This window comes from Thamnophis elegans, chromosome 9, assembly GCF_009769535.1.
Source record: "Thamnophis elegans isolate rThaEle1 chromosome 9, rThaEle1.pri, whole genome shotgun sequence".
Taxonomy (NCBI): Eukaryota; Metazoa; Chordata; class Lepidosauria; order Squamata; family Colubridae; genus Thamnophis; species Thamnophis elegans.
In genome coordinates, this window is record NC_045549.1 from 24,014,898 (window position 1) to 24,027,735 (window position 12,838).

Genomic DNA, 12,838 nt, shown 5'->3' on the forward strand with positions numbered 1-12,838 from the left:
ACATACTTCTTTCCATTTTAGATTATGTGTATCTGTCAGAAAAACTTATCATCCTTTATGAATTGTGGTGGTTTCCATGTGTGAAATGGAAGTGCTTCTTAGTATGTACAGTACTTGCATTTATAAAAATACATTATATAGTTCATTAAATATTTTTAAAGACGGGCACTAGATATTTAAGATGAATAAACATATTACAATTATGTTATGATATATTGTTATCATTAATATAATATATTTGACATTGCAAATTGCGAGATTTACACATTCAAAATACTATTCATTTTGGGAATGAAACAGTATTTGATGATTATTTTGTCCCTCCTAGCAGAGGTTTTCTTACCCCCTAGAAATGAAAAGGGGAAGGAAATTGAAGTCCTCAATGTTGCTAGAATTCTATTCCCATATAATGCTTATTTTATGCTAGTCAGGAGATTTCAAATCAATGTGCTTTTATTATAGAAATAATTTATTAATTTTAAAAAATAAAACAAGAATTCTTTATTCTGGAAGCTATAGCAATCACTTTTGATAAAGGACAGGCAAATACTATGAAATGGAAAAGAAATACATTCACCAGTTTATTTCTTTGCTTTTTTTCTTGCAACCAACTCAGTACTATTCACAAACTATACAATATATGTTTCTAGGATGTCCAGAAAAAAATTATCCAAGAGAGATGTTTTTAAATCTCAATAGTATCATATTTACCAAACAGCATTAAATTAGCAGTACCGAAAAATGTCTTTTTATGGGGAACTCTTGATAATGGTATATTTTCTAGGTTTTCATGACAGCAAGAGTCTTTTCAGTTGTCTCCTGCACATCCAGATGCCTATTCTCTGCAAATAATGCTAAATAAGAAAATTGGTTTCTGGGAACACGATCTGAATTAATTGACTACTGAACTGCTTACACAGGATGATTGCACTTTTACAAGAGCTGCAAAGTTGATTTGGCTAAAGCTTGATCAAGATGGCTTTAAACATTTTGATATATATGCATACTCATCATGTATTGTCCATGTATTAGCCAAAGGAATAAGAAATAGCAAGCCAAAAGAAAGTAAGTGATGATATAGAAAAAGGAAAAAGAAACATACCATAGCTAAATCAGAAAAAACTATTGAGGCTAGAGCAGAACTACTCAACTATTTAGCTAAATTGTCTCCAAGAAAGAACACATTCCAGTAGTTAAATGTGAGAAACAAATAAAGAGGTAGGATTGAAGACTGAAATTGACAGACATGGGACTCAAGAATATCTACTGCATTTAACTCTAAATTTAAAACCAGCACCAAGAGAAAAATAAAGAGAAAACAAAATATAAATACAATCAAAAATTCTCTGTAAATGTCCCTATATTGTCAATCTAATATTGCCAATTCAGAACAAACCAGACCTGGAAATTTTGCAAATAAAATATATGTGCGTGGCAGAGTTGTATGTGTTGATATGTGCATATGTGTGGCTTATGTGCAAGGATATTTGCCAAGTGTCCTCAAAAGGGCACAAATAATAAAAGAAAAATAAAGAAAAAAGGAGGAAAAAAGCTACATGAAAATGAGGCAAGAAAATACATAAAGTAGGGTAGGATAAGACAAGACAAAAGAGAGAGAAACTGTATTTAGGCATTAGCAGCAAGAAGGATGAGGATAATACCTTACTTGGTTAATAATAATAGTGAAAAACATTATTTCATCAAGAGGTGATTAAAAACTGAGTAGAATTACTAATAAAATGGCTGCAAAACAGCAAAATGCATGACCGACCGCATCATCCAAAGTATAATTTCCAAATCACAAAGTAATTATTCTACTTTATTCTTCTTTGGTCTGTCTCCACCTTTAGCACTATAGCTGATTCAGTTCACCATCTACTAAGATGAGTTTAAACACACCAGAAGAGTTTCAGAGAAGAGCATCAAGGTGATTAAGGAAGTAGAAAGTCAGTCCTTGGAAAAAATATAGAAGGAACCAGGAACATTTAATTCACAAAAGGGAATGGTATAATAGCACTCTTTATATATCTAAAAAGGGTGCCACACTAAATACTTCCTACGTATTTTCTATCATTTTAGATTTAGATTAGATTTAGATTTATTGAACATTTATAGGCCGCCCTTTTCCCTGAGGGGACTCAGGGCGGCTTACAACAATGGGGGAAGGGAGTGCAAGACAAGACATAAAAGAAAAACGTGAGTAAAAAAAAATTAACCATAAAACACAACATTCACTCAACATTCGGGCGGGGTGAGAATAAATCCTATCCCCAGGCCTGACGGGATAGCCAGATCTTAAGGGCTGTGCGGAAGGCCTGGACTGTGGTGAGGGTACGGATCTCCACGGGGAGGTTGTTCCATAGCGTCGGAGCTGCAACTGAGAAGGCTCTCCTCCGCGTAGTCGCCAGTCGGCACTGACTGGCGGATGGAATTCGGAGGAGGCCTACCCTGTGCGATCTGATGGGACGCAGGGAGGTAATTGGCAGAAGGCGGTCTCTCAGATAGCCAGATCCACTACCATGGAGCGCTTTATAGGTGGTAAGTAGGACCTTGAAGTGCACCCGACGATCAACAGGTAGCCAGCGCAGCTCACGGAGGATCGGTGTTATGTGGGCGAACCGTGGTGCGCCCATGATCACTCGCGCGGCCGCGTTCTGGACTAGCTGAAGTCGCCGGATGCTCTTCAAGGGCAGCCCCATGTAGAGCACATTGCAGTATTCCAGCCTAGAGATCACAAGGGCTCGAGTGACTGTTGTGAGGGCCTCCCGGTTCAGGTAGGGCCGCAACTGGCGCACCAGGCGAACCTGGGCAAATGCCCCCCTGGTCACAGCTGACAAATGATGGTCAAAACTCAGCTGTGGGTCCAGGAGGACTCCCAAGTTGCGGACCCTGTCTGAGGGGTATAAATTTTGCCCCCCCAGCCTGATTGATGGAACATTAGCCGAATTTTTGGGAGGAAAACACAACAGCCACTCGGTCTTTTCCGGGTTGAGCACCAGTTTGTTAGCTCTCATCCAGTCTTTAACAGCTTCAAGGCCCCGGTTCATCACGTCCACCGCTTCATTGAGTTGGCACGGGGCGGACAGATACAGCTGTGTATCGTCCGCATATTGGTGGTACTTAATCCCGTGCCTCCGAATGATCTCGCCCAGCGGTTTCATGTATATGTTGAATAGCAGGGGGGATAAGACCGAGCCCTGCGGCACCCCATAGATTAGGGGCCTCGGGGACGATCTCTCCCTCCCCACCAACACCGACTGCGACCTGTCCGAGAGGTAGGAGGAGAACCACTGTAGAACAGTGCCGCCCACCCCCACCTCCCGCAGTCGTCGCAGAAGGATACCACGGTCGATGGTATCGAAAGCTGCTGAGAGGTCAAGGAGAACCAGGATGGACGCATGGCCTCCATCTCTGGCTCTCCAGAGATCATCGGTCAATGCGACCAAAACGTGATGAACCAGGGTCTAGAGGCCGTTAAGAACTGGATGAGCGCTAACAAACTGGTACTCAACCCGGACAAGACCGAGTGGCTGTTGTGCTTCCCTCCCAATAATTTGGCTAATGTACCAACACTTAGGCTGGGGGGTCAAATTTTATACCCCTCAGATAGGGTCCGCAACTTAGGAGTCCTCCTGGACCCACAGCTGACTTTTGACCACCAGCTGTCAGCTGTGACCAGGGGGGCATTTGCCCAGGTTCGCCTGGTCCGCCAGTTGCGGCCCTACCTAGACCGGGAGGCTCTCACAACAGTCACTCGAGCCCTTGTGATCTCTAGGCTGGAATACTGCAATGGGCTCTACATGGGGTTGCCCTTGAAGTGCATCCGGCGACTACAGTTAGTCCAGAATGCAGCCGCGCGAGTGATAGTGGGCGCACCGCGGTTCGCCCACGTTACACCTGTCCTCCGCGAGCTGCACTGGCTACCTGTTGGTCTCCGGGTGCGCTTCAGGGTACTGATGACCACCTTTAAAGCACTCCATGGTAGTGGATCTGGGTACTTGAGAGACCGCCTTCTGCCGATTACCTCCCTTCGACCAATTAGATCGCACAGACTGGGCCTCCTCCGAATCCCATCTGCCAGTCAATGCCGACTGGCGACCACACGGAGGAGAGCCTTTTCTGTTGCAGCTCCGACCCTGTGGAACGATCTCCCCGTTGAGATCCGTACCCTCACCACCATCCAGACCTTCCGCGCAGCCCTCAAGATCTGGCTCTCCCAGCAGGCCTGGGGATAGGTTCCCAATTCACCCGCCCGAGTGTTTGATTGCTGAACGAAAGTTGTGTTTTATTATTTTTCTTTGTTCACATTTTGTTTTGTTTTTTGATACTGCACCCCCCTCCCTTGTGATTGTAAGCCGCCCTGAGTCCCCTCAGGGAAAAGGGCGGCCTATAAATTTTAATAAATGAAAAATGAAATGAAATGAAAGCGGTTTCTGTGCTGTAACCGGGCCTGAAGCCAGACTGGAAGGGGTCAAGATAGTTAGCTTCCTCCAAGGTACGCTGAAGCTGCAAGGCCACCACCTTCTCAACAACCTTCCCCACAAAGGGGAGGTTGGAGACTGGACGGTAGTTATTAAGAACTGCTGGATCCAAGGACGGTTTCTTCAGGAGGGGCCTCACCACCGCCGCCTTAAGCGCGGTGGGGAGGTGCCCCTCCCGAAGAGAGGCGGTAACAACCGCCTGGATCCAGCCTCGTGTCACCTCTCTGCTGTTGGCAACCAGCCAAGAGGGACACAGGTCCAGTATACATGTGGAGGCGCTCACAGCTCGCATAGCCTTGTCCACATCCCCGGAGGCAACATCCTGAAACTCAACCCAGAGATGGTCTGCCAAGTCATTCCCTTGTGTCTCGGCTGGATCTGCAAGAGTGGAGTCCAGTTCCGATCGAAACCGAGCAACTTTGTCCGCCAAGAACTGAACATACTCCTGCAGGGGGTTCCCCATCTCCCTCCTATTTAGGAGGGAGCGGGTTATCCTAAACAGGGCGGCTGGGCGGGACTCGGCGGACGCTACCAAGGAGGCAATGTGTGATCTTTTGGCAGTTCTCAGTGCCCAAATATACTCCTTGGTGCAAGCTGTCAACAGTGCTCGGTTCGACACGGACCTATCGGACCTCCATAGGTGCTCTAGGCGTCTCCTCCGGTGCTTTATCTCGCGGAGCTCCTCGGTGAACCAAGGAGGCCTCCGCGAGCCGCTGACCCGGAGGGGCCGTAGTGGCGCAATCCGGTCCAGAGACCCTGATGCTGCCGAGTGCCAGGCCGCAGCAAGAGTCTCCGCCGAACTGTGGGCGAGAGCATCTGGAATAACCCCAAGCTCCGTCTGGAACCTAACAGGGTCCATCAGTCGCCTGGGGCGGAACCACCTGGTCGGTTCCTCCTCCCCATTTTAGAATGCAAGATATGGAAACGGATTTTAAAATGCGAAAGGACAGATTATATAGTTCATTATATAATGAACCCTTAACAGTAAGAGCAGGAAGAAAATAGATACTAGTTATTTGCCTATGATTCCTCCACTAAGAACTGGTTTTGACACAGCAACCTAAATGATTTCTTACAACTTTAGGATTCCATGATTCAAATACAGATTTGGGGCTTAATGCAACATGCCATCCGGACAAACCAAAAAACTGAATTTAAAAGAACTTTTAAGTGGAACAATCTGGAGAATTACAAAAAAGATTTACCAGTAAATAGAAATCCCTGGTACATCAATATGCTAACATTACCACCAAGAACTACATTATTCGCTGCCAGAGATTTCCATCCAGACCAGAGAGAAGAGTTCTGCTAATGGACAGAGGCATGTTGCAAAATAGGGAAAAACCCTATCATGCTAAAGTTTTGATTGATGGAAGATTATCTGGTAACGAAGACTCACAACTGTACCTGTTCATGCTCAGGGCATTTAAGGATCTATACTTCAGGAGCTGAATTTTTCAGATCCTTCAAGGAAAATGCAAGAAAGTTGACAATATATCTTACAATAAGCATTCAGACCTTGTGTGAGAAAGTAGTTTTGAAATGTATACAAACTTAGTGGTTATCGTATATACATTCATCTTTCCCATGAATTCTAACAAATTTGCTTTTCTAAAGAAATCACTGGGTTTTTGATATCTTTTGCAGCTGTACTGAAAACAGCCTATCTGCTGCAAATATAATTGCCTAGTTTATTTGATGACACGTCCTACTTTATAGAAAGTTTTTTTTTTTTTTAAAAAGAGGATAGAAAGGAAAATGTGACATGTTTAGATTTAGTCCTACAAAACATCACCATGAAATCTTTACTGACGGGAAAGCTATGTTCCAACACTCGATAACTATATTGGTTAAGCAGCTGTCTGTTGTTCTGCAAGTCATTTGCATTACAGAAACAAATCTGGTACCAATGTCTTCTAAATGACCTAAAGAAAATGATTAAAGGAAAAGTTGTCTTTTATTAGTTGGCTAAAACACAATATTGGCAAACGGTTTTCTGAGGTCATTGGAAAACTTGGCATAAATTGAAGAATGTTTCTTATTTTATTTGCAATCATGACTTAGGACTCCAAGTCCAGATTGTCTTCATCTCCTCGCTTCCATGCCCTCCAAGCATAGGAAAGAATATCCACATACATGGCATGGATTATTTTCAGTAGCCACAATAAAAATGACAAACGCACAAAGAACATGATTGAAAGGAAAGGTTCCAATGAAGTTATAATTGGTTTACATCCAGATTAGCATCCAAAGGGTGAATAGTTAACAAAAAAATATTATTTTGGAATAAGCCATCATTTTCAGACATATAAAATAGAAATAGGATTAATTCTTTCCATGCACTCTACTCTCAACTATTATCTCAAATCTCCTACAAATATTGTACCTTATTCCAATACAAATAGGCTCCTCAAAACTTGCAGCATTGAGGAGTTGAAATTCTAAAATGCCCAGAAGGCCATAATATATATTTTGGAATTAATAATCTACCTTTCATTCAAGACGTTCAAGGCAGAGAACATTATATTCCCCCTCCAATGGACTCTGTCATGCAATAAGCTTTATGGCTGAATGGAAAGTTTAGTCATTATATCATACTGGTCTTTTCACTGATTACATGAAGGAACCAAAAATGTATGCAGCAACCATAAAAACAGACATAGCTCTGATCTTCCTCTACTGTAATTATAGAACAGAGCAGAATATAATGTTATAATATCATGATAATAAAATAAGACCTAGAATTATTTCAACTTAGTATTCACCCTCAGGATTGATGTCTTTAATATCATGTTTTGGTAACTCTGCCAGCAATTGATGGATCAATAAACATTTCTCATGTTAGAATTATGGAGAAGTATCAGATTGTTACAGCTTATTCCACTGCTGTACTTCCAACCATTGAAAACTGTATCACATTTTTGAACTCTAAGATTGTGATAAGTAAATTGTGCACAATAGGAATTCATATGTCTATTTTGGAGTAGCCTATTAAGAGAAAAACACTTCTGCCAACTAGAAGGAATGATGGATTTCTCAAATTTGAAATTCTCACAAAGTACCAAATTTGTCAATCATAATTCCCAGACTGCAATACCAATTTGAATTGTCTTTCTGCATGCCAAGTAACAAAGCTACAGCAAGAAGCATAGAAAAAAGACAGAAGTATATCAAAAAGAAGTTTGAGCTATTTTCAGAACCTACTTGGCAAATTGAAGGTTACCATGATGTGTAGTGAAGTCCTAGGGGTTGTAGCTTCCCATGAGCTATCCAGAAACCCTCTAAATGTTTTCAATTAATTTTACTTTATGATGTAATGGATGTAGAACTTTATTAATTATTGAAAAATAGCCATTTTAATTATTTTGAATGTACAGTATGCCACTCCAATTTTAATTCAAATACTATGTAAATTAAATCAAATTTAGCTTTGTCCCAATTTCACCCACATTGGAGTGCAATACCTGGCACACCCCTAAAGGCTATTCTGGCCCATGGTTTGAGACAGAGTGGAACCATGTGGTGCTGCCATGTTTTCCCTGCCTAGCAAATAGTATTGTATTGCTTCACTTGCTGGAATCAGCAAGAGGAAGCAGCAGGATAGGATTAACATCTCAGCAAATAAAGTAAATATCTCATGCTGCCTGGTTGATTTGGAAGTGACCCTCTTCCAAATGTCAGCAAAAGGTAACAATTGCAATGAAAAGAGAAATAAAAGCCAAAGAACAGCAATATTTCATGTCTGGAACACAATTGTATTTCTATTCCAACCAATCATAAAGTTTTTCAGTTGCAAGTTTTTCCTTCATAAACATCTATTAACACTTCAAGGTAACAAGTCCATGCAATGAATTGCTTTCTTAGCATAATTATGTACAGACTGGAACAATTCTGAAAACCATTTTCATTTCTGGACTAAGGCAGAAGTGAGGTGATTTGTTTTTTGGTTTGTTTTTTTTAGCAAATCATCTTCCTTCCTGAGTTTTCTCAACAAGATAAATCATAGATTTTAAACCTGATCTGTTTTTATTAGATATAATATCAGAAAAATGAGATAAGAAAAGTATGTATTTAATATCACATGTCGTAAACAGCAGTGAGGTTTATATGCACAAAACATTGGAAAAATGAAGAAACTACGAGATGAAGAGATAAAGTAGATACTAGACTGGGCAGAAATACATAGATTGAAATTGAAAATTAAACAGAAAGAAACACAGAATACTATCAAACATGGAATCTATTTTATCAGTGACTAACCGATAACCCAGTGTTGCCTGGGTATTTATTTATAGGGGCAAATGTCCGGATCAAACCTAATTTCTAATGTTGGATTTTCCCTTGTGGAGTACTGTGAAGCCGTACAGTGCAGTGGCAATTCCACAGTACCCAGTACACAGTACAGTAGAAGCCATTTTAAGGCACAACAGGCTGTATCTTAACAGAACACCCTGAGGGGTGTAAGGGGTGTAAGTATTTGTTTCCAGAGGATAAGTCATCTGTGTACCAAGTTTGGTTGAAATTGCTCGAGGAGTTCCAGAGTTATGCTGGAACATACATACACAACCGTTTTTATATAGAGAGAAATGGAAAAAAGGGGTGGAGATTAAGAATGTAACCAACATTGTTAAGCAAATTAAATACCCAGACAATACGATGTTTTAACAAGGGCACTAAAAAATGTAATTAATTAAAAACCAGTTTAAAAAAAATAGATAAAATGGCTTGAAGACAATTTAAACACAGAGAGGAATAGAAGTGACCTTGATGGATAGGAAGAAAAATGACATGCACATGTATAGAATAGTAATGGTAGAGAAGTTCAATATCACAAGTACCACCAAAAATTCCAAATAAGATCTGGAAAAAAGAGCATGATAATTTAAGCTTTTATGCCGTTTCTTCAGTCAGTGTGCTTTTGAAATGTTTACTTACACTTGTCTCAACTCCACATACAGATCTGAAAGAAAACATTAAAATGAAGAGGAATTGGGAACCAGCTGTTCAATTCTGGCTATGGTTCACTATGTTAAGAACACTGTAACTTTGTAGAAATGAAAAGATGAAGAAATAGAATAAGGAGTTTGTCTGTAAACAAGAAACTTCTGAAGATCAGCACAACAGGACCTTTCCATTAGGGCCTCTAAACCAAATTTTATAAACAACTCATGGCAAAAAAATTCAGGAGAACCATGAATCAATCATTCAAGGGTCTTGCGGTGAAGCAGCAGTGCCTAGGGGAAGCTGTATTGATAAATCAACTCAGGAAATCGGCTGAAAGGATCAAAACAAATGGACGAAGGAATTAGCAAGCTGTGGTATATGATGTATTACCTCGGTTGGTCCAGCATACATCATAGGAGAGGGAAATATGGCCACAACAGTTGTTTCTGGATTCAATATTCCTTCCTCTAGCACTGCTGCATGTTGCTTCATTCGCCACATCAGAGGAACATCATCATCCTTTGTCCAGCCACCCAGAGGATGCAAAAGCAGAACTGGGCGCCTGTAACCTCGATCCAGAAGCTGCTTGTGTGTGTCCTGCATCAACAGGGCATGTCCATTGTGCACAGGGTTGCGCAACTGGAAAGCAAAGACAGCATCTGAAGAAAGAAGGGAGAGATGTCAACCATTCTAGAAGTAACAAATCAACAATTCTAGTAGTCAATGGCAAGTGGGCACTAATGTTTTATTCAACTCTGTTTGGCTTGTAATATATAAAAAGGGTGAGAAGGATAGCAATAGCAGTAGCACTTAGATTTATATACCGCTTCAGTGTTTTACAGCCCTCTCTAAGTGGTTTACAGTATCAGCATATTGCTCCCAACAATCTGGGTCCTCATTTTATCGCCCTCGGAAGGATGGAAGGCTAAGTCAAACCTTGAGCCTGGTGAGATCCAATCTGCCAAATTGCAGGCAGCCAACAGTTAGCAGAAGTAGCCTGCAGTACTGCACTCTAACCACTGTGCCACTATGGCTCATGGTCAGAAATAACCAGTTGTAGAGAGATGTCTCAATGGATCATCCCCCTAATTATGGCTAATGTTTGGAAGATCAGAATACAACATATAGTGTTGAACACTGCTATGATGAACTACAATTCGTCTGGTAGTCATCAAAATCCTATAGTCAAGAATATTTGGCTTTCATTTCCCTCAAAGGAGGCATTCTATCAATGCTGTGTCATCCCTATTTCATGCGAAAGATCTATCAATCTACTGCACATAAAGTACCTTGACACTGCCTACTAATATAAGCTTGCCGGGGAGGGGGGAGGGGTTAGTACCAGCAGGAATGTTTAAATAGCTGCCAAGAAAAGTGCAAGCTAGCACTAAGGACATGAAAGATATCCAGCCACTTAATGCATTTTCTTTGATCAATGTGATTTTTGTACGTCTTAAACTCAAACTGAACTAAATCCCACAGCTAAAGCAACAGGATTTCCCATCTACCCTCCCCCTGCCAAAAGGAAACAAACAAAAATTCCAAAGGAGGGTTATCACCTCTTTATCAAAGTGAAGAGAGGAAGCATACATGTAAATAAGTGAAATATGGTGATGGCAACATACTCAAAAGCTATTTCTCCATCCCCTACAGCTGGCCATGGTAGGCCAACTCTACTATAAGCAGAGGTAAAAAAAATATCTGTACACATGGACTGTTGATGCTGGAATAGGGCCATATTCTTCAACAAAATTATAAACTTGTTTATATTCTGTGTGCATCCATAATTGTTTGCAAGTTATTGCTTATATTTACTATGGACAATTTCAGCAGTTTTGTTCTGATTTCATGCTTGATTTTTTTGCCCTGTAAGCATTCAGGTTATGCAGAAGTCAAGTTGTTTAATTTTAGACAATGAACTGCTTCTTTAAATCAGTTTACCATCCATTTTCTGGACAATAACTAGTTTATCAATTTTAAATAAAGTAAATACTGTCAAGATCTCAATTCCAATACATCCCAAACATGAGTTTTGAGATTGTGAACTCAAATGCTAATTATTTGAAGGAAATATTGGGAGCCAAAATTCCAAGGGAAAAAATGCACACTTTAAACAGAGTTTGAGATTGAGATTGGCAGACATTTTTCCCCAGTTTAGAGATGGAGTGGAGGAGGGAAAGCATATTATGATGATGTTCCTTGAGGCCAACAAAAGTTATAAAATATAGCCATCTGTAAAGATTTCAAAAGTCTTCATTAAGCACAATACTTAAAAAATTAGGAAGAGAAAACGTAGAAGGGAAACGTGGCTATGTTTTAAGCCATATCTGCACCAGATCAGCTATTAAAATGTTGCAATAGTTTGCATCATAAAACTGGGCTCTTACAGATCCAGAACAAATATCTTTCTTTATAACATATTTCTATTTTAAAGTAGCAACTCTAACTTCAAACCCTCTTACCCACAATTTTTGAGTATTAATCTGGACAGTGGTCCTGTGTGCCCCGACTATAACAGCACAGAAAAAGAAATCTGTCAGACTACTATTGATCTGTTCCTTATTTTGCCAGCATAATGCAAACTGGAAAATACTACAGTGCAAACAAACCGACTATACTATGATCATTTTCATTACTATGTTATAAGCCTAGAAAAGTCTTTCCAAAAGTATTTTTCTAAAACATTTAAAAACCATTTATCACCCGAGCCTAAGAATCCTATGTTTTGTTTCTATACAGCTGTTCCTTGGGAAGGGAGGGACAAAAATAAAGATAGCTAAAAGATGCTACATAACACAATACAAAAATAAACCAAAATCTATCCGGATTACTAAAAACCACAGTCCCAGATAGCCATTATGGAACAGGAAAGTATTGTGCAGGCAGTCAAAAAGATTTGGAAGTTAGGGTTAGTTGGAATACCAAATCAGCCAGTTAAGAATGCAGTCAGAAACAGTAAAAAAAATGGCAAAACTTATCATTGCTGTCTGTCTGCTTCTCTCCCTTTACAAATATTGGTTTTTAGGATTGCAACCATAGTGTTCTGATGGAAATAAAGATCAGACTCCAAAGCAAAGATGGTCAATTAATTTGCCCAAGGAGCCACATGAGAAACTGGGACTGTTGTGGAGCCAATGCACACCCCCGCCAATGCTGCCCCACCACACACCCCGAGATTCCTCCCCCTACTGCTGCCCTGGGGCATCTATGCCACTGCTCTGATCCAGCCAATGTCTCCTGCCCTGCCAACGTTGCTGTGTGCCCTGCCAATGCCCCACCCCTGCTGATGCCCCCCCTCCCAACATCACGGACCAGACAGGGACAGCTGAAGAACCATAAAATGCCTGCGGTCTGTTCCACAGCATTATTCAGGGCAAATTTCTAGAAAGAGGCAGCCAAATTTTCTTTACTAT

The 12,838-nt window shown here is 40.7% G+C and overlaps 1 protein-coding gene across 2 annotated transcripts in view; it reads right to left on the reverse strand.

The window, feature by feature from the left end:
• The window catches only part of PAPSS1 (3'-phosphoadenosine 5'-phosphosulfate synthase 1), a 61,417-nt gene that overhangs the window by 20,525 nt on the left and 28,054 nt on the right, over positions 1-12,838 (reverse strand). For both annotated transcript variants that reach the window (XM_032224575.1, XM_032224574.1), the window contains exon 10: positions 9,816-10,084. In XM_032224575.1, coding sequence (XP_032080466.1) covers positions 9,816-10,084 — 269 coding nt within the window. The remainder of the gene's footprint in view (positions 1-9,815; positions 10,085-12,838) is intronic.